Source organism: Phyllosticta capitalensis, assembly GCF_038381095.1.
Source record: "Phyllosticta capitalensis strain CBS 128856 chromosome Unknown BKA78scaffold_6, whole genome shotgun sequence".
Taxonomy (NCBI): domain Eukaryota; kingdom Fungi; phylum Ascomycota; class Dothideomycetes; order Botryosphaeriales; family Phyllostictaceae; genus Phyllosticta; species Phyllosticta capitalensis.
In genome coordinates this window covers 1060341-1087194 of record NW_027117444.1, presented here as the reverse complement: position 1 = coordinate 1087194, position 26854 = coordinate 1060341, and the positions used below count along the sequence as shown (strand labels likewise).

General features: G+C 53.3%; 9 protein-coding genes across 9 annotated transcripts; 6 read left to right on the top strand and 3 right to left on the bottom strand.

Moving 5' to 3' along the window:
• Positions 1-4078: 4078 nt before the first annotated feature.
• BKA78DRAFT_296384 (uncharacterized protein) lies at positions 4079-4881 on the top strand (the record flags this gene model as incomplete). Its single annotated transcript, XM_066886613.1, has 3 exons — positions 4079-4126; positions 4266-4421; positions 4468-4881. 3 exons carry the CDS (start codon positions 4079-4081, stop codon positions 4879-4881), a joined length of 618 nt encoding a protein of 205 aa, XP_066743358.1.
• A 4891-nt stretch (positions 4882-9772) lies between these two features.
• Positions 9773-10333, top strand: BKA78DRAFT_296383 (uncharacterized protein; the record flags this gene model as incomplete). Its single annotated transcript, XM_066886612.1, has 1 exon — positions 9773-10333. One exon carries the CDS (start codon positions 9773-9775, stop codon positions 10331-10333), a length of 561 nt encoding a protein of 186 aa, XP_066743357.1.
• Positions 10334-13622: 3289 nt separating this feature from the next.
• Positions 13623-14552, bottom strand: BKA78DRAFT_150137 (uncharacterized protein). Its single transcript, XM_066882926.1, has 3 exons — positions 14273-14552; positions 13920-14214; positions 13623-13872 (listed from the first exon to the last, which is right to left on the bottom strand). The coding sequence occupies exons 1-2, from the start codon at positions 14451-14453 to the stop codon at positions 13934-13936; spliced, it is 462 nt and encodes a 153-aa protein (XP_066743356.1). The 5' UTR covers positions 14454-14552; the 3' UTR covers positions 13623-13872; positions 13920-13933.
• A 424-nt stretch (positions 14553-14976) lies between these two features.
• BKA78DRAFT_296382 (VHS domain-containing protein) lies at positions 14977-16401 on the bottom strand (the record flags this gene model as incomplete). The annotated part of the gene is made up of 4 exons (XM_066886611.1): positions 14977-14989; positions 15039-16094; positions 16147-16301; positions 16387-16401. 4 exons carry the CDS (start codon positions 16399-16401, stop codon positions 14977-14979), a joined length of 1239 nt encoding a protein of 412 aa, XP_066743355.1.
• A 701-nt stretch (positions 16402-17102) lies between these two features.
• BKA78DRAFT_316603 (uncharacterized protein) lies at positions 17103-19256 on the top strand. Its single transcript, XM_066888631.1, has 2 exons — positions 17103-19113; positions 19171-19256. The coding sequence occupies exon 1, from the start codon at positions 17282-17284 to the stop codon at positions 18917-18919; it is 1638 nt and encodes a 545-aa protein (XP_066743354.1). The 5' UTR covers positions 17103-17281; the 3' UTR covers positions 18920-19113; positions 19171-19256.
• A 145-nt stretch (positions 19257-19401) lies between these two features.
• Positions 19402-21883, top strand: BKA78DRAFT_316601 (uncharacterized protein; the record flags this gene model as incomplete). The annotated part of the gene is made up of 2 exons (XM_066888630.1): positions 19402-20723; positions 20775-21883. Coding segments are annotated over exons 1-2 (2057 nt in total), but the record flags the coding sequence as incomplete, so codon positions are not given.
• A 114-nt stretch (positions 21884-21997) lies between these two features.
• On the top strand, positions 21998-23449 carry BKA78DRAFT_316596 (F-actin-capping protein-like protein subunit alpha-1). The gene is made up of 4 exons (XM_066888629.1): positions 21998-22139; positions 22198-22216; positions 22282-22391; positions 22458-23449. Exons 1-4 carry the CDS (start codon positions 22083-22085, stop codon positions 23085-23087), a joined length of 816 nt encoding a protein of 271 aa, XP_066743352.1. The 5' UTR covers positions 21998-22082; the 3' UTR covers positions 23088-23449.
• Positions 23390-24490, bottom strand: BKA78DRAFT_252343 (putative adenosine deaminase; the record flags this gene model as incomplete). Its single annotated transcript, XM_066884725.1, has 1 exon — positions 23390-24490. The coding sequence occupies one exon, from the start codon at positions 24488-24490 to the stop codon at positions 23390-23392; it is 1101 nt and encodes a 366-aa protein (XP_066743351.1).
• Positions 24491-25920: 1430 nt separating this feature from the next.
• BKA78DRAFT_353583 (uncharacterized protein) lies at positions 25921-26535 on the top strand (the record flags this gene model as incomplete). The annotated part of the gene is made up of 3 exons (XM_066891586.1): positions 25921-26001; positions 26081-26278; positions 26344-26535. 3 exons carry the CDS (start codon positions 25921-25923, stop codon positions 26533-26535), a joined length of 471 nt encoding a protein of 156 aa, XP_066743350.1.
• Between the last annotated feature and the right edge of the window lie 319 nt (positions 26536-26854).

Genomic DNA, 26854 nt, shown 5'->3' with positions numbered 1-26854 from the left:
CTTCTTCTACAACAAACTGCCGGATTCTCTCTCCCTATCCCCATGGCTCCATCGTCTACGCCATGGCTCCCGCCAGCGCCCGCCATGAAACCGATGGATGCGCCCCTGCGTCGATCAAAACTGTCACCCACCAGACTGACAGTGACAGCTTCCTCATCAACATTCCTCACCTCTCCCTCGCCGGAACATCTTGACAGTGCCTGGCCGCGCTCCCTCTATGTGCGACAATCAGGCTTGTCGGCGGTGGGGCCAGTTGATGTCGCTTGTACTGCTCGTCTTCCGAAACACCATATACGTCTAGCCACTCACCTCGCTAGCCTTATGGCCGCCATCCTCCTCGGCCAACTCCGCCACTTGGAAAGAACAACAACGCCGCCACGAGCCAGCCACCAGTGACATCAACCTGCTCGCAATCTCCCCTCCGCACGCCTGTCCCAGACTGTCCATCACGACGTTCAATGTTGGAAAGTTTAGCATCTGGGTGCTCAATTTAGCTGCCGCCTCGCTTGCCACCGACCCCAACTCGGCTCCATCTTGGCCTGCTCCTTCGGCACGTCAATGCTTTTGTCGTCTAGAACCCGCCCGTGTTCCTCAGGGCCAGCCCGTTGCTCCTTCTTCTCTTTTTCCTGCCGAGGCAAAAGCAAACTCTTCAGATGAATTTATAAAATTAGATTGCCCATTGGCTGCAGTGGGTCGCCCATGTCAGGATGTTCGATGTGCACGAGATTCGCTTCCGACGTCTGGCCGTCCACTGACCAACCCCCATCTGCCGGCCACGCGACTGCAACTCCAAAACACCATCGACCGTCCATATCCGCTCGGCAACCCACCGTCGCTCTGCCGCGCGCTTGGCATTCATCGCCTGGACGATGCGGAATATGCCAATAGCACAGGCACCTACTACCTGCTGGCCCCACGGAAAATTCCACCTCCATCGCCGCATGGTGGACTGACACCCTCCCGTTTACATTCCGCATCCGGCTCGTCTCGAGTTCTCGCACAAGCTCGAAACGACCTCCGCCCTCGCCTTGCCTTGCCTTCCTCTCGAGCCTCTCTCTCTCTCCGCTCCCCGCCACGGACGCAAGGTACGGCCGTCACCTATCAGCCACGTGGAGTCCTCAGAGTCAGCGACCCCGAAAGAACACCAAAGGAATCGTCCTCCGGACGCTGCTGTTTCACGCTGATGACCTCATCGCCTGACGACCACTCCACGCCCGCGGTTCTCCTTCTCAGGCACGCTCCGCAGTTGGTGACGCCCCCTCTAGTCTGGACGCGGCAAGGTCAGAGGCACCGCCTTACGTGCCTGCCTTGGCGCGCTGCACGCTGCAAGGGACCAGGGGCCTCCTGAAATCTCAAACGCCGCGACTCGTCGACAACCACCGGCCGGCATAAAAGTCGACGAGAGCGTGACCCTCTACAGAGCCTCTCGTGTGCATCTCGTGCGACTCGCGGTATCTCGTGCTGGTGGTGTCGTTGTGGTGGTCGTGTGTCCATGTGCCGAGAATAGCATCATGGCGACTTGTCCTTGAACAACGCCTCGCCGCTTTCACGGTCCGGCGACGACAGAGGCGCTCCCAGTACCGAAAACAATGCTCCGCCTGGAAATCGCCCACTTCGGCTGCGGGCTTGACAATGCTGTGCTCTCCTTCTTTGTCGACGCCCTCCGTCACCTGCACTGCCACTTTATGCTCTCGGGCAATGTGACTTGTTGGTGGCTGGTCGTGGACTTTGCCAAGCTTGGAGAAAGCAAAAGAAGCAAGCCAGAATTTTTCTAGGAGAGCTTTGCTATTCGCCCCAGCCACCCAGAGTAGTCTGGTCGATGACAAAGCAGGCTTGCCCTCAGTATCCAGCAAGGGGAAAGAGGAAACAAGTGTTGAAGTTTGACTGACCAGCAGCAGAACAAGATCTTGGCTCTTATACCAGCAGAAGAGCTCCAACTGACCGGAAACACCCAATCCTCGTGACTTCCATGTGGTTGCTAAGTCAAATCGAAGTATAAAAGTGCTTCCAGCTGTCGCTCCGCCAACTCTCCCAACATCTGCCAATTTACCTTCTACATGAACGAGTGGAAATGTCGACATTCAAATTCTCACTGGCGGCGCTCTTGTCTTCCAGCCTCGCAACCCTCCATTGCACTTTCCACTGCGACTTTCTCTTTGCCTCCGTCCATCTAGTCGGCACATAACCTCCAGTTGATATCACTCTCCTCCAACACCATAACCCTCGTGTTCTCCACCGCTATCATGTGTGCACGCTGCTTCTGCTCATTGGTGAGCAAAAGCGCCGACTCCAACCTGCTCTCCCGAGCTACATGCAGCCACGCTCCCGCGCACGTACTCCCAAACAAAAAGAAGTCGCACCTAACGGGCGGGAGATCCACATTCACCAGTGTACTTTTCTCCATTTCCTGCAGTCCAAACTCGTGGAAGAGTTGGCGGTTGGAATGGAGTGGTAAGTGTTGACAGGTGCGACGTTTTAATACCTGTTTGCAAGAGAGAGGGAGCACTGTCCCTCATGCCGCAAAGCGATATGAAATTTCACCTGTCAATTGGCTGTTGTCGAATGAGGGCTCAAGACCTGGACGAATGCTCTACGCACGCGCTTCCGCGAGCGCACCCGCCACGTCGACTTCGAAAACGATCCGGGGACTATAAAATCCTCCTACCTGGGCTCTTTGCTCTCGAACAAGTCAAATGTCTTCCGCCAGACTACCGGTGGAACGAATTGATGAGCTTCAGGACACTGCTGCAAGCCCTTTCGATTCCCGCATCACTTTGTCCTCGGGCCATGGTTTGCTTGGTACTTTTCTCTTTTTCTCTGCCTGTCGAATCCTCCATTGCTTCCTCTTCATGGCCAAGAGAGCTTTAGCTTCTCAGCATGTTGGCGTGATGATTGATGATAGCATGGTCGAGGATGGTGAGTATCGGCCTTCTTCGAGCGTTGATTGTCAGTCATCAAGTGGCAGACGTCCCAGAACGCGTTGGAGGTGACAGGGAAAAGTCATCTAAGACAGACGCACATGACATCCGCTCTGCTTGTGCTGATACCTAAGGTAAGTATGAGAGTATAAAATCTCCTCTGATCCACCCTTCCTTGACCATGAATCAAGGAACCGTCCTCTGCCCTTTCCACTCAAATGAGATCCTGTCCTGGGGTACTGGCTCTGGTTGGACTTCTGAGGTTGTTGATTGACTTGTCTCTCGTTCTGTTGCTTCTGCTCCAGCGGTCCTTGAGCAGGCTTTCGTGCGAGGAAAGCGCCGTGTTGTCAGCATGTTTTGATGGTCGATGACACGGTTGTTGTATGTTGCTTGTTTTCTGGCATTGAGTGCCCCTCGCATCATTCGCCAGTCTCTCATGCGTTCTTTAGGCGTCATATGCGCTATTCAGCCTCCTGGCCGCCTCCTCTTGTTCATCCAGGATACGGACCTAGAGGCTAGGAGTATAAAAGTCTGCGTCCCTCTCTGCGCTTTTTCGAGTGTCAGTAACGAGCTGCTCTCCGCTGGAATCTCTGGTTCAAGCATTTGTTCCATTTCCTGTGAAAATGAGAGAGGAATAGCTGACTTGGTTTGTTTGTCTTGTCCTCTGTCGAAGGAGGTCGTGGCTGTCCAAGCACGCTTCTGGTGTCGCAAAGGCGCAGCAGCATCGTGTTGTGCTGATGGAATACGTCGACATGACGAAGTGAGAGTTTGAAGACGTTGAGCAGCAAGTGTCAAGTGTCACCTGCTGACTGTCAGGGGTCAAGCGTCAGCCGTCACCTGTCAGGCCGCGTGGTTTGTACCCGCACAGGAAAGGCTGACGGAGCGCTTGTGCCGATCCAGTTGGCAAGCCTGGAAGTATAAAAACATCCCTTCTCCTCACCTCTCTGCTCTGCAGACAACAGCACCTCGTTCCCGGCAGCTCAGTGGCGGCAGAATAGTCTCTTGCTCCAACTCCACTGCTTCAAAACTCTGGCCAGCAGTCCACTGTCCTTGCCGTTTCTTTGTCTTCAGCTCTCTGACTTCCAGAGGGGTTCGCTGTTGTTGCTGCTTCTTTCCTTGCCTCCCTCTACATACATTTTCGACTTTTCAATTTTTGTGGCATGGTGCCACGATGCTCGACACCATCGTCACTGCATGACAATTATGATGTGAGGCAAGCCGACCAACGCAGAGCACGAGTGACGACAAAGTCACCCTGCAGAGATCACCAGGGGAAGCAGCCAGGGTCTCGGTGCAAGCGCACGCTCCTGATACGGTACCTGACTGACCCTGGACAACAACCAATAGCTATATAAACCTCCCCATCTCCTCGCCCTTCCTCAGGCGCACTCCATCATCCGCGGCAAAAATCAGCTCAACAAGACTTATGGAAGCCCATGGACAGCACACGCACGTCGGCCGACTTCTGGTGTTTTCAGACTCGCCATCTCTGACATTACTCTGGTATGTGTGTGAAATCGCAAAACGATCGTCCTGCATTGTCTGACAGCTCAGAAAAGCATCATCACTGCTTACGGAGTTTTTCATCAAGTCAAGCTGGCGGATCTTTGATGCGGGTGACGAGAATCAGGGGTCAGCAGGGGAGTCCGAAAGCGCCTTAGTCTATTCGCTCACTCCTGACCTGCCGCTTGCTGGCCACGATGAGTATATAAACCTCCCCTCCTGCCCTCATTTCAACTCCCAAACCACTGCGACTGTCCTCCTGTGGCACATCACCCTCGGTATAAAGACTGTGTCGTCTGCTCATGATCGCCGTACTCAAGAATACACTTCTTCTGCCTTTTCTTGTCTTGGTATTCGGGAGTTTGGCGACGTGCGATTTCTGATCGTCGCTGGTCTTTCCTGTGAACACCACCAGAGGATAGTGATGGAGGGCATGCGCGAGCATAATGCCGCAATTTGAGAGCTTCACCATGGCTTGTTGACTCTTCTTAAAAGTTAAGCTGACATTGAGCGCAAGGAAGCTTCAGCGGCACATGCCCCTGGACCTGGTCACCTGCTCTCGCAATCCCAATTGGCCACTAGCGCCCCGGGAAGCAGAACTGCGTGTATATAAACCTCCCGCCTTCGATTGCCCGACCAGCAACAAGTTGATGTCTGCGATCTTCCTTTCGTGAGACGGCACCTGTGGACACTACTCTCCTCTGTGCGCCTGCCATACGGCGGACGCAAGACCCACTTCTCTTGTTTCTGTCCCACTCTTCTCCCTCACTCCTCTCTCTACCTCTTCTCTCTCGCAGCACAACCGACAACCGCGTCCCCGTTACACTTGCGTGACTAACAACAGCATCACTGATAAACACTGATCCCTCATTTTCATCGCCTGCTGTAGCAGCTACCCCTGACTACCGACCATACTCCCGTACTCCGGTCCCCTGCCAGCCCCATCCTCCAAGTGCGTTGACTTTCTGCATGGGAATTCAGAGGAAAAGCAGTGGAGTGTTGGGACCTGCGCTCGCTATCCGGCAGGTCTTGGTACCTCTGCTCCAGGAGAAGAACGAAAGAGAGGTGGGCGAGTACCTTTTATACCTTCTGACACGCACAGGCCCGATGGAAAGACGGAGTCAGAGTGGTAAGCAACCCCACCGATTGCTGAGTTGCGCAACTCCCACCCCACCCCACCCCACCAAGGCCTCTAATTCAGCAATCCCACGCCACTAGACCTGGCGGTGGGGTTGCCAAGTTGCCGAATTTCAAAATATCACAAGATTTTGCTTAGTGTTGAGTTTTTAGGTGCTCTAATTAGCTAGTTCTACCTTACTCCACTTACTTGCAGCTTTTGCACCACCTCCTTACATATGCACCAATCTCTCTACGCGCGCTACTCAGCCCAAGCCGGCCTACTATTAATACTAATCATTAGTGGGAGGTAGAGGGGTGTCCAAAATAAAACTCAACACCAAGAAAATTACCTAATTAGGCAAGTGCTTTCAGTAATCCCACCCCACCCCACACCACCAGACCCCTGATTGCGCAATCCCACCGCCCTTGACGATTGCCCAAGGCCACCCCACCCCACTGAGGCCTTGGTGGGGTGGGGTGGGGTTGCTTACCACTCTGGACGGAGTTCAGCTGCCGGTCGTTTGAGTGCAGGCGGAAAGTGTGACAGGGGAAAAGTGGCACGTGGGTGCCTGCGCGCCCCTGCCTGCTCCAGTATAAAAGGGAGCTGGATTGACAGCGGTACTCTCAACCAGCGCTTCCTCCTCTCCCAGCTCAATGGACAATCGATAGCCTCAGGCCGCTGGAGACAAAGAGACTGTTGCGGCGCGCTGCGCCTCCCCGCTGAACCCGACGCGAAGTGGCTGCCCCAGCGACCTTGGACCGGAAATATACGTCAAGTAACAACACCTCTTTACATTATTATGGCCTGATGATTCCATCCAACAAAATCACACAATCATGAAGGCAAGGCACATGCTGTGAGTTTGCTGGATTGTGGATGCCGTGCCCACAAAGATCGCGGCGGCTCCCAGCCCACCAAAGTGACCACGGACCCAGGTTCCAGGACTTCCTTCACAGTAGAAAGTTGCAGAAATGGACCAAAGTCACGGCTGGATTTTCTGATTGAAGAAACGGAGGCGCTGGCACGGTCTCTTTTATAGAGGAAAACACCGGTCACGGGGGCATTGCGTGGGGTTGAGGGCAAAGACAGCTGCTAAAGATGGAAGTCACGGACTGACAGCATGGGAAGGCTGGCGTGGCCGTCCGCACTTTCCTGCCCAGATTTTCTGCTATAAATCAGGGCGACCCGATTGACAGCCAGACCTTTCAATTCACCACCGCTGTCTGTTCCTCCGCAAAGCAATGTTGGATCGACAGTAGTTGTCCACACGACAGTGGAAGATCTTCGTACTGTTCCTCGTGCTGGGCAGTACACTTGCTACTTGCCACCATCGCGGTGCCCCAAGCTGTCTTGAAGGAGACCTTTCTGCGATCAAAGTCAGAACATTGTTGATTGGCAATGCCGCGTCGTGCAGCTTACCCCTGACGGCGCAACTTTGCACAATCGCACAATGGTGACGCATCAGCGGTGGTGATTGGAAGGAAGAGAGTATGGGCATATGGACAGCGGGAACTTCCCAACAGTACATGTATTCGACAGAGCTGGTTGCTGTATCCACGGGTCCATCTTCTGTCAGACGCAGGGCTCCGTGGAAGAAACGAGAGGGCAATGAACTCACGTCTTTTATACGCGACAGAGCACGTAAGCTACAAAGAGATGCTACCAGCCAATCACGACAAATGCACGGACAGACGGCATGGTGGGTAATCCGGCAGTCACCTGCTGCCTGCTCCTTGTCTTCTTCCCATGCTATTTAAGGGAGCTCAACCCACCACACTCTCCCCCAATTCAACAGCCATTTCTAGCTCCTCCAAAGCTGATCCGAAGAGCAAAACGAGGATCACTGTGTTGCGTCCCGCCGCTGTGGCAGCAGACACTGCAGCCCCTGAACAGACGATGGCAGGCGAGACTCGAGCGATGTGAAGCCATCGGGCTGCCTGTCATTTTTCAATGATGCTGAATGCTTCTCGTTGGTTTTCGTCGTTCTTAGTCATTGGAATCTGGTAGTGGGAGAAAGATTACGCCGAGGCTTAGGGAGGAGTTGCGCGCGGTGGGAATGAAAAGCAACGCTCCAACGCCCCAAAACCGCCGCCCCAGTCTCCGGTTCGGTATTCAATCATCCCAGTTTGGTCCATTTTAGGAGACAGAACTATCCGTGATGCAGCACAAGTAGGCCCTGGGGCCAGAAACGAATGGACAACTATGGCGTATTTATAGGTGGCAGAGCAAGCGGAGTCATGTGAGAAATTTCAACAGGAGAGCTGCCAACTCAGCCTCAATGAAGGAATGCTCAGACAGAGGATCTCGTGACGTATCCAGTCACCTGCGCCTTCGGCTCCAGCTATAAAAACGGCGCGTCCACACCGATTGCCACACTCCAATTCAGGAGTCTGCATCATGCAGCCTGAACTGAGGACCAAAACACTTGGTGGAAGCTTGGGCGTCTCCGGCCCAACATCATACTTGTGGCGTGGGAGTGTGGCGCTATAGTGCCGGCTCTGGGGTTTCTAAGAGGAAAGGGCAGTCTACCTCACGAGTCCTGGATCCAGTAATCGATGATGTTGCAAAGCACTGCAGAGCCTCTATGGTCTTTCGCAGTATTCTTGCATAGGAAACTGTGGATACAGAGGGCATGGACTAATGTTTGCGCAAGTCTGTGTGTTCCAACAACGCGCACAGAAAAACAAGTCGAAAAGGACGCCGAGCCATTGTCCCAGTGAGCGCAGCTTGCAGATTTTTGATCTTGAAGGGCTGATTCTGGGGAGGAAGTAGAGGAGACAGGGGGTTAGGCTTTTATACACAGAGATCAAGATGATTGTGGAGGCGAAGGAGGCAGGCGCGATTCTGGATCGGTTGACCGAATCACGATCACCTGTGCATTGAGTTCCTGCTGCTTCTCACTGGACAGTAGAATATCGCACGTGGCGTGGTGCGCTATGCAGTCCCTCCCGCTTTGCTATTCAAGAGCCCTGTTCTTAGGACAATCGCTTCCTTTCACTCCGCCACTAGAACATCACATCTGAAACCAAAACAGTCATCTCAATCTGGACCATACTCTCTGTTTTTCTGTGGGATGTTCCAGTACCTGAAGACCCAGACGCAGCGTTCTATGGGATATTTGGGTGAGATTGGAAAGTTGGAGCCTAAGATTCTCATGGAACTGCGATGTTAGAGTGCGTCGTACTCGAATGAAGGCGTGGTTACTCAGACAACATTGACGATTGATACATGTCAACTTCGTTGCCGTATTGAACTTGAAAGCATCGCATGCTCCTCAGTATACACTTTCGTCTGCCGGCAGAGTGCTAAGATGTCACTGAATCAGGGTTATAATTGCAAAAGCCACAGTCACTTTCAACAAGTTGGTGCTGCGGCCGGGTTGAGTGACTTTGAGCCTCCTCGAGAATTCTAGGGCGTTGGGTGGTTGAAACATACCGCTTAAGGTTCCGGTTCGAGTCCGAGTGTCAACTTGTTTTTGTTTTGTTCATTTTCTACTTTCTCCTTTTGTCGTCCTCTCCCTTGTGCGCCTCATTCTAGTAGATCTTCCTGCTGGTCAAGTCAGTTGAGGGGCCCTTCTTATTTTCTCTTCTTCGTTTTGCTTCGTCGCTTCTCGTCTCTTTTCTGAATAATGCCTCAACGTGTAAAAGTGCCGCCAGCAGACCACTGCTCTCAATGTCGACGTGAACCAAAACCTCAAACTAGCAAATCACGGCGTGAGCCGTGCAAATGCCAACACTTCCTTCCATTGTAGCCTTGATATTTCCTCCTTGCAACACTACCAACTCTGCTCTGCCTCCGTCCTTTAGCGATACAACATGATCCTGAAAGCCAGTTTGAACGGTGCCTAGAGCAAGACGTTTGAAGTTAGTTGATGGATGCCGCTTGCAGATAGGATGGACGACGTGGAAAAGAGAGGAGTAGGTTGGAAATGTGGGACGGGCCGTCTGTGTTACTGTTGCTGTCATGTTTGAACCGCGTAATGCGGCACCCTACTTCCAAGTTGTGGAGACAGTCTTCGCCGCTGCAGTCAAAACTTCGGACGGGAAATGAGAGGCAGGAGCTAACTGGGTGATGTTGCATGTCGAGCGACGTGTCGCTGCACCTACCCGCAAAGCAAATGCAGGACTGGCCTTTATTCATAGCTTCTTTCGGTCGTCTACGCGGATTGCTTGAAGATTCCTCACGCCAGCGACCTCACACCTGAGCGGAAATGTTCTGACCGCTGAACGCCATGGACGCCTTTCAAGACCCGCGGGACCTCGACAACGGCATCCCTTCCCTGACCAATAATCAATGGGAGGATGAGGAGCTCAGACTCAACCTCGACAACGGCAAGGTTGTCACCCTGCGCAATCCCACTGAGCTTGCGATCTACGTCACGGCTGATCCGGAGAATGCTGAGAGCATCTACAATTGGATCTCTTCCTTGCTGTTAAAGCTCCACAACATCCCAAGCCATAAAAACCGTGGCTATCACAGCAACCCGTCCGCCGACCACATCGTCCCTGACGAGGAAATGCGCGTCGATCACCCGCCCAAATTCAACGGGGACAGGAATGATTGGCCCCATTTCAAGGTCAACCTCCACTTGAAGATGAGCGTAGACGGCCATCACTATCCCACTGCATTCGACCGCATGTTATACGTCATGTCACTCTGCGAAGACCGCGCTCTCGGACACCTGACCCAGTACTTCGAGGAAGACGGCTCAATTGTCGTCCCAGGAAAGCCACAAGCTGATTGGCGCGACCTTGTCTTCGGTGACCCCACCAGCCCCTTGCCCTCACATTGAAAGTGGCACGTTGGAATTGCAGCCTCCGCCCGCGGCCTCTTTACCGACCATGCTAGATGGATATTCAACATTGTGGGCTCCAACAACCGGAATTGGTCTGACTTTTGTGCGATTTCCCGGGACGAAATGAGACAATGGCAACAGCGGGTCGCTGTGGGAAGGGGATGAGTACACTACTTTGCCAGAAAAGGGAGCGACGTCCCATGACAATACCACACTTTGCAACCCCTGAGCTGGGCTACAACACCTGCGCCTGATGATTTTCCTGCGTGATTACTGCATGTTGAAGCGAGTGGCACAAGAAAGGCTGCCTTGAGAATCCAAATCTCAGCAAAGACAACGACGGAAGGAAACAGTGGCACAGAGCCACGCTTGTTGATCAAGTACCAGGGTCGATTCTGCATTAGTGTTTTCGGCCTGATGGAGTTTATCAAGGAGAGGATGGTGTTTTCAAAGCAGTGCCATTTATAGAGCGGCAGCGCCGCCAGATTCGTGGCTTGCATGACTTCAAACGCACGTGGCACTTGTTTGGTCCGTGATTCTTACTTTGCTGTATAAAAAGGCGCTTCTAACTCCCGGCGAGTCTCTTTTTCCTGTTACCAACATCCACTTTCTTGATACACTCTTGCGCGGGATCATGGGCTGCTATTGGCTTGGTCAAATCGCCACCAAAATGGCGCGCACTTTTTCTTCGCGCAGCGACGAGTTTGGAGAAGTGCTTTGCGTAATAGGGGACTAGGGGCTGATCAGCAAAGGTGTGTGCATCTATGCTTTGTTGAATGGTAATGCTCTGCTCTGGAACCCCTGAAAGGAAATCTCGTCGCGCGATGATGCTGAAGTGCGGCTTCGAGTCAAGTGGGTGTTTTTGGGCAGAGTATTGGAAGTGGAAAGCTTGAAGCAGGAAGAAAAGCAGAAATGTTGTCTTCTTCGTGGTCTGGTTGTCCGAGTCATGCCGGGCTTGGATTGTAGTGTTTTAACAATGACAGGCGGGCTCTGTGACGGAGGGCAGAGGGCGATGGCACAGTGTCTTTATACGCGGCAGGCAAGACCCCAGGGAGCACACGCTCAAGGTTGCGTGACCTCCAACTCACATGACAATTTCTAACGCGCTCTGTCTTCTTCATTGTATAAAAGGGGCTTCAAAGGCCGATGAGTGTCGCTGTCGTTCACATCTGCCTTCCTGCTTTGCAAGTGCGCTGTCACAGCAAGGAAGGTACACCTGACTGAAATTACGAGTGACTTAGACAGTTCACTGTCTTTGTGCTGCGGTGTGTGGCATGGCTTTCATAATTCTCCGCCAAATAGATGCCCATGAATGTTTTGACAAGTGATAGGGCCAATTGATGCATTTCAAAATCATAGAGCTGGGATATGGAAAGCTTGACAAAAATGGTTCAATATCTCTTAACGTTGAAGCGTGCCATTAAGCCAACATGCTTGGACTCAACCACACACTGGAGCCCGACCACGAGCACAGGCAAGAACTCCACCAATTCCCTTCCACCTTGCTTGAACCGGCCGCCCAAGTATGACTGGTATTTCTGTCGCAGCAGAACAGTCAACAAGCGAGGCTCAGAAATTGAAACCATAGCTCGACGGATTGACGTCTTTTATACAGTAAACACAGAGCTGGCCCAGGCAGGAGCGGAATACGCGCCTACCTTTTGCAGCTGACCACCTTGGTCACGCATCCACGTGTGCAACCGCCAAAAGGGGAACTACCAGGTACAGCAAGGGTATAAAAAGCTGTTGAAACTTGCCACAGATTTCTTTCTTCAATAATCCGCTGTGGATCTGCTAGTCAATCCTGCTGATCACCACCGCTACTGTTCCGGAGCTCGAGCTCGACAACTTGGCCTTTTGGCTCTTATCTTCTAGACCACCGATCTACTTTTCTTGTCGGTGTGTCGCTTGCAGCTAACAGCGGCAGGGCCAACAAAAAACTGAGAGAGTGGCCTGCATTCTGACTTCGGCGATGTTGCTTAGTGCTGGACACAGTCATTTACGCGAAATGTTAGTGAGTTGTATTTGAAGAAGATTACTTCGCCGGTTGAGGAACAAGCACACAATCTTAAAGTCTCGCTGGAAAGTGGTGGAAAGAGCGCGAAAAGGAAAAGAAACAAGTGCATGATGATCTCGAGTGCTTCCAGGTGAGTCAGATTTTTCTCCTTTTCCCATGCGGAGGAGTCCCGCCTGCCGCAACCGCGGTCTCGTAGAAAGGTAGTTTATTTATACAAGACCAGGAAACAGTGCCTGGGCAACTTGAGCCAGTCGCTCACGTGTGCCCTGTGAAAGCATGAGTCCATCAATGCCTGCAGCTAATTTGTCACGCCCTGCTGTAAATCATGTATTTAAACCTACATCTTCGCCATCGCACCTCCAACAACCAGCTCCGAGACGGACGACAGCGCATCGTAATTGAAGAGCAAGACCAGACTGCCGATCGGAAAATGTTCACGAGCTTGACTCACTAGGAGTGCTGTCTCCTCAGACCCGGTCATTTGCTGTAGGCATGACATGGAAAACGTTGTGCTGCCATGTTGGAGGCATCCATTGGTGCGTCAAGCTGTAGAACAGAATTGTTTTACATGTTCCAGCGTTTCGATGAAAATTGAAGCGAGTGGGTCTTCTCTTGATTCGGCCTGGCAGGACAAACGAGGAAACCGAAGTCGCCCGCAATGATTTCCGAGGCAAGTAGCTTGAAAATTGGAATCGTTATCGACTACCGCGCAAGAGCGGCGGAGTATGAGGCGGAGAGTCGACGGACTGCGAGGGGAGGCTTTTATATCCTGCCTCCCTTGCCAATCACATGCGTATCAAATTGCAAAAGAGTGACTGGTCGTCCGCAATCATCACTTGACTCGCTCCTGTGCGCAAAGCTTTCGTGATCTCTGAGGTTTCCAGCGTGGTATAAAGTCTCCTCGTCATCGACTTCTCTCTTCCAAGATAGAGCCAGAGCTCCCGGAGAAGCTTCTGCACAGTGGCGACTGAACCATCCCACTGGTTTAGACAACAGAAACACCATCAGCGAGCATACTTTGTCTTCTGCTTTCCTTGGGTGTTACTGCGCGTCGGACTTTTGGATTTGCAATGCGCTTGCTGGAGGGGAAACAGTGGGTTTGTTGTGCTCATCTGCTGGAGACCAACGTTTGGTATGTGGTGATGGAAGGTAACTCAACTGAAAAGCAACGACTTTCATGATCGCGTCAAATGTTTACTCCAGCATCGCTTCCAGCACACCAAGATAACACCAGGGAACTCCGCGGCTCAAGTAAAGGCGGTCGGAATGGTTTCCCAAGCACCTAAAAGAAGGACACACAGTCAATAGGAATTGTCGGGTGGTTGACATCCCAGAAAGTAGATGAGTACCCGGAACTTGGCCAATCCCTGCTCCGTTGAATAGACGAACAATGGGAAAGTTGCAGAAGTCGAGAGTTTAAATACACATTTGAGTAGGCCGCTGCACTCACACCCACTTCGTCAACTGCACGAGACATGAATCTGTACCCGTGATTGCTCCTCGTACACTACGCTATATCCTACTCAAGTAAGCAAATCTTCATAATCAATACAATGAAGAACTCACCTCACCCTACTCTGCTACCCCCGGGTCAACTGTTCTTTCCATCTCCCACTCATCTCACACCTCTCTCGCCCCCATCCGCTATCATCATCACATAACGACGCACGGCAATGGAAGCGGCAGGCAGCAGCAGGCGCAGTCGTCGCCGCACAAACACGGCAACTGATGTGGCGACTGCGCGGGTTTCTTGATCGACACAGAAGACGAAGAGGGTGATGAAGATGTGGAGCCAGGCATTGGTATTGTCTTGATGTATTTGGATTCGGATTGCGGGTATTTAAGGAAGTTTCTGGCTCGCCTGCCGAGGAGCTGTTAGCAGAAAGAAACAGGCCCAGGTCAAGATGCATGGCACGTACCGATGTCTTGGGTCGACTTTGCAAAGCTAACGCTGGAAGTTGTTTGGAAACGATTTTGGTGTGGATGAGTTTCTGAGCCCACCAAGTTTCTGTGCAAGTAGATGAGAAGAGCAGGTCGATGAGTTTCAATTTCAGACGCGACAACTTTCAAGCAAGGCGACGCATGGTCGATTTCAATCATGAGTCTATCGACCTCGATGCGTGGGTGTGATAGTTAGTGGCGCAGGACATGTCTTGGGCTCAGCTACCTAGTGGCAGGCTTGGGCGGGGTGGTGGCTCAGTAGACAGACGGATCAGCAGGCGATTGGAGCGGCATGAGAGCAGCAGGGCTGAAGGTTGGCAGTGTCGGATGCATGCACTGCAGCATCTGGCGGGCTGGCCATTTGTGCTCGGCGGAGATGTCTTTGTGGCTGGCGGGAGCTGTGCTGTGACGTGTGCCGCGGAAGGCGCAGCACTTCAGATGTTGCAAGCTGCCGCCCATGTTGTATGTGAGCTGTTAGCGCGCAGGTGTGTGATTCGAGAGCTTGCAAAACTGCGGGAGGAGGAGAGACATGGTGGGATACTTGTGGGATGCAGCGAGGCGAAAAGATCTTGATTGGGTATTTGCTACCGTTCTTGAGGATAGTCGGCCCTCTTCCTTCTAGACTAGGACAAGAGGAAACTTTGTTGATAGAAACTCAACTTGAAGGCCTCGATACAAAAATTTAAACGTCGCGCCTGCATTGTGTTAGAGTCTGGTTTTGCGCAATGCAGATCGACGACTTACCAAGCCATTCCGCCCGACTCGACGTACGGGGTCTTGACCGCGTTCTTGTCTGCAAATGGATTGTCGTCGTCTTCCTCTTCCTCAGGCTCGCTTTCCACCGACTGAGCCTTTTGCTTGCCCGCAGCACTGGATCTGGGAGGCATCGTGAGACCAAGATCGGGTCTCGGCGGTCGCGGTGGGGCATTCTCCCCGACGCTGAGGCCAGCTAGCTGCTCCTCTACGGTCCTCCCGCCGGCCGGGCTCGAAGGCGAACGGACAGCCCCTTCTGCCTCAGAGTCGCTGTCGTCAGAGATGGACTTGTCCATTATCTCGTAACTCATTAGCGCCTTGACGAGCTCGTCATTGGCGCTAATAAGACTGCCGATCCATTGGTCCGACTCTACGAGCTGGATATACCGGAGAATCTTGCGGCGCAGCTGCTTGCACTGCTCAAAATGCTGAGTGGCTTTTGCATTCTCAGATACGCGCTCTTGCTCGCGATTGATCAATTGAAGTGCGTTCAATAGATTCGTACTTGCCACCGAGGCTGATGCAATGGTCTCCATGAGCTGTGGCTTCTCTCTCTCGAGATTAAACGGCTGCGATTTGGTCTTTTTGTGCTTCTTGTCCTTGGAACTGAAAAATGAGGAAGACGAGGTCATGCTGGTGGGTCTGGATGAGCTTGCTGCAGCTGCAGCGGCCGGAGTGACGTTGGAAGAGTTGCGAGAATGAGAAGGAGTTCCAGCACCGCTTGAGTTGTTTTGCGCTTCTGCTTCGGTTTCCTTGATGACCTTTGATTGATGAGGCTCGCGCTTTCTGGTCTGCGGCAGTTCCTTGTAGAGCGCAGCAATCCTCTCAAGACCAGGTTGGCCTTTGTAGGCTGTCGCCCACTGCCGGAAAAGCACATTGCATTTTTGACGAACCTGCTTGTCGGCCATGTCATCCCTGGCAAGGATGCGTAGGCGTTCAAGAAGGGGCTCGTCTGCAAATGCACGCTGGAACCTTGTACCGGCATTTTGAATCAGACCATCCAGAATCGTGAGGGCCCGCAGTTGGCGATGGGCATTTCCATACTTGCTACTGGCGTGTCAACAAAGACCTGTGACAAGCCAAAAGGCAAGGTGCATACAGCTTCTTCCGGATTGCACGGGCAGCTTCCGTGGGACCAGACTCTTGAATACGAATGACATCGATTAGATCAACGATGCCACCGAGGTCATTATCCTCGTACTGCTCGCTGGTAAGACGGTCTATCTGGACCGTCACGGCCGAGTACGGCTTGCGCTAAATAGACTTAGTCGAGGTCCAAATCAAAGGAAAAGAGACAAAATCAACAGAGAGAATTTGGAGAAACGAAGGGGGAGCTTACAGAACCTCCAAACATTGCCTGCGCAAGATTGAGATGAGAGCTCGTAGGTGCCTAAATGAGTTGGTCTGTGTGGAGCAAAGCTGCTGCGGGGTCAGCAAGATGGCAAGAATGGAGGACGGAGCTCACAGTGAGCGGCGGCAAGCGGCGTTTGCTAGACGACGGCTGTTGGTTGACGGCGGCGTCTGCAACTAGGTGTTCCAACAGGAATTGGAAGCACGTGGGCAAGACTAGGGCGAATAAAGAGGCGGATAAGCCTACAAGCGAAGTGCTGACGTTCGGATGCAGTCGACGCGGGCTCCAAAGGCAAAGCGACGACGCTCAAGTGGTTGGCTCGCAAGCACAGGATGGTTGAAGAGGAGAAAAGACGATGTTCGGCGCGACGGCGACGATATGACGTTTGAGTGGGCGTGGTGTTGATGTTTCGGGTTCTGATCACCTGGCCGGCCCAGCAGCCCCACCAACTCGGCTTCTCTGCCGACTTGTCCCTTCCTTTCCACAACACCATCACAGGCTGCATGTGCAAAGCGCAACAATCAAACTGAGGCCGCCCCCTCACTCGACATGCCCGCTTCCAACAAAGTTGCATGGGACCTGTCGCAGATGAGTGCAGAGACCTTTTACACTGCCTATGACGGCTTCCAACAGGGCGCTGCTGATTTGAGGCAAGGGCGCGAGTCGTGTCACCAAAAGAAAACTAACACAGCCCAGGCAGGCATCTTCACCAGCAGGCAGCTTCACTCCCATCAACTCGGATGCAAGCTCCCCAGTCCGCCGTTTTGAATATGCGACTAGACAAGAAGCTCCGGAAGCCGCTCGAGAGGATGCTCCCGCGCGGCCGAGGACATCAGTCATCAGACAATATCTTCGACCAGGTAAAGCTGCTACTGGCCACAGCATGTTTGAGAGGGCTGCCATCACGAATGGTGAGCTCCCAAAAGCACCCAAGCGAAAAGCTCCCAAGACCGTGGCCGAGTCTCCGAAGCGAAAATCGTCCAAATCAGACTTAGACTCCACAGCTGCTGCACAACGTCGCATCTCATCCAGCATGCGATCGACAAAGCCTTCCTCCACCCTGTCGCCAATGAATTCAGATGCTGGACAGGATGTTCCAGACAAGGCAAAATCAGAATTTGCCAAAAAGTCTCGAAGAGAACATCATGCGCGACAATCGTCAACCGGCTTGGACGAGCTCCCCGTCTTCACTCCCGTAACTTCAATGGATATCTTTGCAAACAAAGAACCGGCCACAAGTGTTGCCCTCAACCATGGTGCTTCCTCACCCGGTCCCAAGGCTAGCCATGCTGGCTCAAAGCCCCTGCGTTCCCAGATGACCTCCACGACAGTCAACAGTAGCAGCTCGCAGACCTTCTTTCCCGCAGTCGAAGACCTGGAGCGTATGCAACAAAAGCCTCAAAATACAGATTCCGGCGACGAATTAAGTGAAGTATCGAGTGTGGCATCAATCGAGTTCGACGACGCAAAGCCAAGGCGAGTAGACGTGCCTGTGACTGGCGTCTCCAGGATATCTCCAGGCACGCTGGTCGATGATGTTGCGGATCACAAAAGAACAGACGACGAGCTTGCGGAATTCGAAGCAGGCGTGACAGATCAAGATTTGCTTGATTTAGTTGAAGCGGACGGTTTCGAATTTTCCTCGGTGCAGTCTGCCAATGAAGCACGACAAGACTCACCCAACTCTGAAACTTACGATTTTGACGATGGTCTGACAAGAGACGATTTTAACCATGTACTTGAAGATGGGCATGAAACCCCAGCGAATGATGAACGCCAACCAGAAAATGTCGATCACAGCCCAACAGAGATTTCAAAGTCCGACTTCCAGAGCGGTGTTGCCCAACACAGACGGCGGCAGGATTCGCCCTCGACCCACAACCTTTCCGAGTTTGACTTTGAGATAGAAGATAACTGGCAGATATTCGAAGACTTGGACGACGAAGATCAAAATGGCAACTTCCACACTCAACACAACGAGGGCTCGAAAAGTATTGACATATCTCCAACCAAACCGATCTCGCAAACTCCACTGCCGAGCTGCAACGGCACATTCGCGAAGCCAATTGTGAGACCGTCTTTTCCACCTCTGGTCAAAGACCGTTCTCCAATCGTCGGACTCAATTCGTCAACCTCATTGCGCGTTTGTTTCCGGATTGGGGAGGCTCTGAATGCAGGCGTCAAGGCAGCTCGCGAGCAGCATGCGGTAGTGATTGAACTCTATGCGAGAGTTTTGTCTTCTTACAGAGAGCCGAGGCCAAGCACCAGGCAACATTTTGTCCTGATGGATCTTTTCCATGATCGCCCACCTTATCTGAACGCAACCTTCGATACTTGGAAAGGCACAAATCTTTACGATTCTGACAGCACGGTGTTCACTGCCCCATCGAGCAAACCGCGCTTGTGTCGCTGTACAGGGAAGCTCCGGCGCGAGAACGTCACGTGGAGGCTCGAGATCCTAAACATCTGGAAAGCAAACATGGAAGACGCCGAGTACGTGGCTGGCATCGTCCAGTCGTAGCAAGTCCCGACCCCGCGCCCCTTGATCTTCGTCGTGTTGAAGGTCATTGGTCTGGGGAATGATAAGGCTTTGGAGATGGACGATTTAAGGTTATGTGCTGAACGACGGGGCCAGTGGCACTCGATTATTGCTTATGTGTAGCATCTCCCTGCGATTCGAAGCAAGATTCTAATCTGGTATATCGCCATTGCGTTCTGCGCCGGTTAATTGGTTTGTGGGAGGCGATGGATTGACGGAGGGCTTTCGCTTACATCACGGCGGCTACCAGACGGTTCGGACAAGACTCGATCAATCAAAAGTGATCTGGCAGTCTTGCTATTTTCAAAAATAGAGCGGCGCAGGGGTTCACAATGCGTGATTTGGCTTTGAACTAGTTTGTGTCCGCAAAGAGTGGTTAGTTGGGACTTTGGCGTGACAAATCACGTGCTCCCAATGCCAGGACCTCGAGCTCCAACCACTTCCCCTCCCACGTCCAGCTGCCCACCACCTCCATCTCTCTTAAAATGCCATTATGTCCTCTAGCGCAGGCTCGTCAACCCAATCCAGTCTGCCTTAGCACATTGTCTGCACCATGGACGCCGAGGGAACTTCGCCCAGCACAGACATCGACGACATGACGCAACCAACCCATCAAGCGAAGCCCGAGAGGCCATTCAATTCTCGGATCGTATCTCACTCTTCAGAGCCAGGAGCGGACGGCGGCAAAGGGGGGCTGAGGGCTGCTTTCGAGAAGCAGCAACAGCAGCAGCACGACGAGGACAAGACGCCGTCGGCCTCGCCTTCCAAAAGCCGGTCGCTGTCCGACTCTACGCCAAAGCTCTCGCCCTCTCCCAAAATCGTCTCAAAGCGCGAGTCCAAGGATGATACGAGCATCACGACGCCTCGCACACCTCGCAGGCCAGATTTTCTCGCGCGAGGGCTGTCTCTGCAGATGCCCCCGCGGGATCCTACTCTAGGGCTACAGCATCCGTCTACAAACCACCGCATTCCCCTCTCTCCACAGCTCGACACCCGAGACACGTACGCTTCGCCAGCCACCGTTCTGCCCCGCCATTCCCGCGGGCTCGACTTTGCGCGCGCATGCACCAATCTTCATCATTCTACTCTGGCCGAGCAGTCGTCGCCTGACTCGTCGCCGACAATCACGCAGAAGGGAATGATGATTCCCCAGCGGAAGGGCACCATGACCTCCATGGCCCTCGACTCGCCAAACGCGAGCGACACGCGCTGGTCCAGCATGAATCACAACGACAAAAGTGTTGCATCTAGCTCGGTCGGCAGCATCAACATGCTTGGCACCGACTCCTCCAGCGACAGCTCCGGCGACGACGATGCGATGGACCCCGACGACAATGACGACCCCATGATCATGACACCACAAGTCCTCAAGCTTGACAAGAATCTCGGAAACCCGTTTGGCGCACCCACTGCGGCGAGCCCCGGAGGTGGCATGTGGACCGGTGGCTTCTCGCCAAACGGCCCCAACTTTCTGCAGATACAAAGGAATCGCTTGAGGAAGGTCCGGAGCAGGAAAAGCTCCAGCAGTGCAAGTGGCCATAGCTCGCTGGCAAGTCCTGGACCGGGATCGCCGCCAGCCAGCAAAGCGTTTGAAGGAGCAAACGGTGGCTACTTTGCACGCGAGGCCGTCATCCGCAAGGCCGGCTCAAGGCGCGAATCACTCAGCATGCACGCAAAGGACCTGAATCTATCTTCTGGAAACGATAGCGGCGATGAAGCGGGCAAACCGGCTCCATCCACTCCAGGTGTTGTTCGCCGCGCCGTTACCCGGCGTGGGAACCTGCTGGTAAGCCCCTCCCCTTCATGCCGCTTTGCTTCCAGTCTAACATGCCTTCAGCCCAAGTCCAGACAGTTTGCCCGCATTCGAGCCGACCTACTGGAGGAAGGCGCCCCAGTCGACAGCGAGGTCAAGCGCGAAGCCGAAATCATCCGCCAAGTCCGCGAGAGCGATACGATCACCGAACCCAAACGCGAAGGCTCAGTAACTGCAAACTCCTCGCCAAGTCTGCTTCCGACTGTCCCGGGGCTGAACGAATTGGAGGATATTCCTGAGAATGATGGAATGGACATGGAAGGACAAGCAGTATCGAACGGCAAGGGTCTTTTCAGGGCATTCAACCTACAGCCCACTGCGGATGGTCCGCTATCATGGAATGGCAATTCTGATGGGCGCTTCCATACGCCGCCGCCGCCATTTTTCCCGCGCGGTGGGTCCGCGATCAGCGACGATATCAACATGGACTCGCCCACCATTTCCAACATTTCATATTCCCATCGAATGTCCATTTCAGAAGGCAACAAGGACCAAAGCCTCTCTCGCGGGTCGACACCACAACCAATGGTCCCCCCAACTGCTGCGGACGGGATCAAGAAGAAGCGCCGTCGAGATGACGACTTCGATGTCAACAGCATCAAGAGACGAGCCGTCAGTCCTGGCCTCAGTGTGACCAACAGTCCAATCATGAGTCAAAGCCCACAACAAACCGCAAATCAGAAGAATAGTCGCGAGGGTAGCACATCTGCTCCTGGAGGACATGCCGCAGGCGAGCGGTCCAACAGCGGTGGCAGTACCATGAGTGTTACCCCATCCTTGGGACCGAAGAGGGTGGGCCTCCAAGGAATGACAGATACTAATGACGGGTTGATGAAGATGAGCATTGAATAATGGTGCTCGTCTTCTCAGACAATTCTGCTGGAGAGGCAAGCTGGTCAACGATGTAAACCACCTACAATCGCAAGGGGGGAGCCTGGGAGAGGACCGTTCTGCTTCGAATCAGCTTTGGCGTATAGGACCTCTTGATTCAAGGCGTCGAGGACTTGTAACAACGCGGTCTGAATTCTTGATGTTCAAGCGCGGCGTTCTGGGGATTGAAGGTTTGGATAGCCTTAGGATTCAATAGTTATGATACCACGATCCGTTACTGGAATACGATCTTTCTCATTTCATACCCACGATCTTAATCATATCGCTGATCAGTGAGGTTGGTGTTTACTGAAAGACCCCGCGACTGGAGAAAGAGCTTCGCGCTGCGACCCCGCGGCGATCTCCCGCAACCTGACAACACCGCAAGTCCGCGACAGCATCCCTGACCCTTAACCACCACGCTCTTCTTCAACAACCCTCTTGCATCCCGACGCCGCAAGTATGGCCTCTCACACTGAAGCTTTGAGCTCGTTCATCGAGTCTGCTCCTCCTGGAGAAGTACGTCGCCTATGGAGTCCCTCGTTGAGTTACCGTGGACCCCAGCTAACTTGGACAGCTTTCCAACGTCACTGCAGGTGTGCCATTTAACTCCAAACCGGCCTCTCCGTCGCCCTCTTACTCACTGCCTACCGATATATAGCCATCAAATCAATTACTGGCAGTGGCGATGTCTCGTCCCTGGGCCCCGCGTACCAAAAGTACAATGAAGAGCAATTCACGACAGTCAAGCTCCCGGGCGCCAGCGACCCTGTAAGTAAACAGACACTCCGCGTACAATTTGGCATATCGGGGATATATTCTAACACATCTGCCCAGGTCATCGTCTCCTCCTTCAACTCCCTCGGCGACTCGCGCTACTACGACCCCTCGTCGCAAACCTCGTTTGCCTTCGACCACGTCACGCAAAAGGCATCCGACGCACAAAGCCACGTCCTTGAGTCCCCACACGCCGACCTGGTCAAGTCGCTGCTCAAATCGCTGAACACGCACGCCGCCGAGCACTACCCCGCGGCCGCCGTGGGCGCCTACCCCATCGAATCCGACGAGCGCATCGCCATTGTGCTCGTCAGCAGCAAATACTCGCCAAACAACTACTGGAACGGGAGGTGGCGTAGCTTGTATATCTACGAACCTGGCTCGGGCAAGGTGACGGGAAGCATCAAGGTCGACGTGCACTACTACGAGGACGGCAACGTGCGCATGTTGACGGACAAGCCGGTCACGTCGAGCATTGGCTCCGGCGGTTCGAGTGCTGCGGAGATTGTCAAGGCCCTGGCGAATGTTGAGAGGAAGTATCAGGAGGACCTGAACCGCGCCTTTGGAAGCTTGAGCGAGGGCGCCTTTAAGAGTTTGAGGAGACAGCTCCCGATCACGAGGCAGAAGATTGAGTGGGAGAAGATCAGTGGTTACAAGCTGGGCCAGGATATTGGTGGCGGAAAGAGGTAAATATTGTGATATAAGAGGAAATGAGGTTGACTGCAAGGAGTAAGGGATCCCACATGGAGGTATGAGAGCATTTGTGAACAAGGATTCGAGTCTTGCTGACGCAGACCTAGCTCGAAGCAGATATCTACAAGATCAGTATCAATTCTTGCGGGGACAACGTCCAATTCAAACATGTCCTCACATCACGACCGGGCTTCTTTGTGGCTCGAATGAGCACGCGTCTTTGCTACGGGCCCTGCCAACAACTGATATTTCTTGCGGTGATGCCGTTCTGCAGATAAAGATTTTGGACATAAGAATAGCTAACTACCGCCTTCAGCGCCATTCCAGTCACCAACAAATTTATACAGCTCACTTTCGAGTTCTTTCTTGACCTCCAAACTTGCCCAACATATTTCAATCGCATTTCTTACCAATATGACCACCTCTTCTCTGCTGAGCCCACACGCCTCAGCCGCCAATGCCATATTATCTGCTGTTCTCATGCCGTGCATGTACGCCGGATCGTCCGAGCCAATCGTCACCTTGACACCAGCATCCACCAGCGTCCTCACCCACTGGCCCCACCGCTCCTCCTTCGCAATCGAATACGCCTGGGGGCATATCGTCATTCCTAATCCTCGCTTTCGAATGGCTTCAATCAACTCCGGCCGTTCTCCAGCATTGACACCGTGATCAATGCGATCGAGTCCACCGCCGCCGACCTCAGACACCGCTTGTGCAATATGCGCGTGTCCATTGGGTTGATTAACATCGCAGTGCGCTGTCACCTTCAGCCCGTCCGCGCGAGCCCGCCTGAAGAGGTCGTCGAACTTGACTGGAGGGTTCCCTCTCTCGTCACTATCAATTCCCACACCGACAAAGAGGCGCTGTGCGTACGGCGCGCACACGTCGTACGCAGCCATCGCGTCGACGGCCGGCTCCTCGCGCAAGAAGCAGAGGATGAAATTACTTCGCACGTCCAGGTCTCGCGCCGCGTCCTCCTTTGCGCGCAGTAATCCCTCCAGCACAGCGGCTGCTGGCACGCCACGGCGCGTGTGCGCTTGGATATCGAAGAAGGGCTCGACATAACGCACGTGGGCGTCAGCACACGTCCGAAAAAAGGAGGCTGCCAGCGCGTAGAAGTCGGCCTCGGTGCGCAGCACGTCCATACCGGCGTAGTAGTGCGACAGGAAGACGGGGAGGGCGTTGCTGCCGTCGCGGTCGAGGGAGGCGTACAGGTTGCTGTAACTGGCGCGCAAGGCTGATGCTGTGCTGTAGGGGAGCGGGATGTGGTTCTTGCTCGCGAGCGAGAAGCGGAGTTCCGGAGACAGCGTGCCTTCGATGTGGACGTGAAGGTCGAGTTTGGGCATGGCGTCGATGAAGGAGGAGATTTCGGTGTCTTTTGTGGTGACAGTGGCCATGATGGCAGGTTTGCGTGTGGGGGATTTAAGTGGTATTGAGTACGGTGATGTTGATGGAGTGGAGTGTGACGGCGGTTACCGGTTGAACTCCAGTCGTTGCCAGATCGGGTTCTGGTATGAAGAGGTCCCTCTCTTGCTTCTCTTTGTACAAGAGCCGATGGAATGGAGGGACAATTCTTCTTATCCTACTTTTCTCTGACCATCAAACCCGTGAAGCAAACAACGACAATTGGCGGACTTCAAGCAAAGTGACGTACAAAGTAAATGGAAACTGGGAGTAAAAGAACAGACAACACTCATATGATAGGAACGACGCAAATGCAAACGGACAAATAGATGATAACTGCCGGGTTGAATACTCTGAGGCGAAGCAGACAGAAGGTAGACTGATAATAACTCTCGGACTTCGGACTCCAGTTTCCTTTCTCTTTCGTCAGTCTCGATAAGCAAACTTCCTCTTTCTACTTCTCGTCCTCAATGTTCAAACAGAGAGAGCTGCTATCCGAAGCTATCAGAATACCGAATTTCTTGGATTGTGGAAATGATAAGTCGGGCAATGAGGCACAGCTGCGGAAAGCAAAAGACCCCGCGCCGCGTCACCGCCGCCGCTCTATCTTGCTGAGTGGTGATGCGGAATAGCCGGAGCTCTGCACCGGAGCGAGGCTATGCTGGGCAGGACTTGCGTCCGCTGCGCCTGAGTGGCTCATTGCACAGACCGTGGCACACACCAGCCACAGTTTATAGATCACGTCGTTCTTTCTCGTCGCTTGTTTGAATTTCAATTCTCATGTGTAGACCTGCAGAGTCGGAAATATGTCATAACACGCACGGATGGATCATGAGAAGAGAGAGAATGCTTAATGGCCAGGAAGGAAGGAGCAATATGGGATTCCTGAATCGGTCGACCAAAAGAGGGACAAGTCGAACTCATAACAGGGTATCTATCTATCTACTTTTCCCCTTAATCCTACTTGGCATGCGTCCCCAATATCTCAAGGTGGGATGCAGGCCCGCCTGCCCTAGACATTTCTTTCCCTACCCGCAGAAAGCGATATTTTTCAACCTTGAACACTTTGTCAAAGATGGTCGAAAGGGTGCTAGAAATGCTGTTGCTAGAAAGTGATAGTGGATGAGTATGAGAGACCAGGACAACAATCTTCAGAACTCGCACAACTACCTGCTGGAAACTAATTGAAGTTGTTGCTCACTCCTCGTTCGCTCGCCGGCTGTTGATGGAAAGTGCGCGTCCAGAACAGGCAGGTAGGCAGGCGCAAAGGGGAAGCAGGCGTGAAGGGGAAGCAGCGACCCATCCTGGCGCACTTCAAGAAAGATCACCACCTAAAATCACAACATCTACATCTCGACAAGAACAACTAACTGCACCTTCGCACCTCAGCAGGCCTGCCCAAACCTCCACCCACCTCACCACCATGAACCGCAACGCTTTATCAAACGAGGTCGCATCCCTCAACCAGACTACGCGAGCTTTCAGGGCTGAGGACGACAAAGAGGTATATACACACATCCTCCTCCAGAAAGCTTCAAGACAAAGGAAAAGATCCAACGGCTAACCAAGCAACCACATCACAGATCATGCAAGCCGTCCATCAGCAAGACGTCACCCGAGCCGCCAAACTGGCCAAAAGAGCACTCCGCGACCGGCAACTCCCTCTGAAAATGCGCGTCAAGTACGAGGCGCTGCTCACGCTTTTGCCGGGCCGCGATGGTTGGATGCACCTGCACAATGCGGAGGAGGCACTACGCGTGCTGGTGGACTCGGTGCACAGGGTAGGTGACTGTTTTGTCCTCTGTCCTTGTTCCTGGGCAGAGAGGTGCTGATTTGTGAAATGCAGGATGAGCCTCCGAACCCGATCAACGTAAGGTGCGTTGAGGCGATGCAGTCGTACCTGGACCAGCGCAGGGCCAAACTCCTTGCCAAGTGCCAACAGGTTGACGCGAAGGAGGCGGATGTTGTCGATGATGAGTCCAAGACGCACGATCACAACGTCTTGACCAACGAACTTGAAGAGCTCGAGATCAAATAGAGCAAGCCTGTGGAGCGCCAGACTCCAAGTTGCGCGTATATAGTCGCGAGCACTAAAACGACTTTGACATCGACATGACGGGCAACACCAAGGAAGAGAAGTCGGACGAGCAGCAGGCCCGCACTACTCGAGCCACCAAGCGTCCCGCCAGAAAGGAGGATCAGGACATGCCGTAAGAGGCGGGGATCTTGGATTTCGCCCTGCGGTCTTTGGCACACTGCTCGGTGCGGAGAAAGGACAGAACGAAGACAGAAGACAAAAAGTTTGCTTGCTCCAATGAAGTGCCAGATGCAACCAATACCGCCGTTACCGTTGCCTA

Bases quoted from the DNA above. Each gene is read 5' to 3' on its own strand.
- BKA78DRAFT_150137 (XM_066882926.1), bottom strand. From the start codon at position 14,453: ATGATTGAAATCGACCATGCGTCGCCTTGCTTGAAAGTTGTCGCGTCT. The intron at 14,215-14,272 runs GTACGTGCCATG...GCTCCTCGGCAG, and splicing joins AAAGTCGACCCAAGACATCG to GCGAGCCAGAAACTTCCTTA.
- BKA78DRAFT_316603 (XM_066888631.1), top strand. From the start codon at position 17,282: ATGTTTGAGAGGGCTGCCATCACGAATGGTGAGCTCCCAAAAGCACCC.
- BKA78DRAFT_316596 (XM_066888629.1), top strand. From the start codon at position 22,083: ATGGCCTCTCACACTGAAGCTTTGAGCTCGTTCATCGAGTCTGCTCCT. The intron at 22,392-22,457 runs GTAAGTAAACAG...ACATCTGCCCAG, and splicing joins TCCCGGGCGCCAGCGACCCT to GTCATCGTCTCCTCCTTCAA.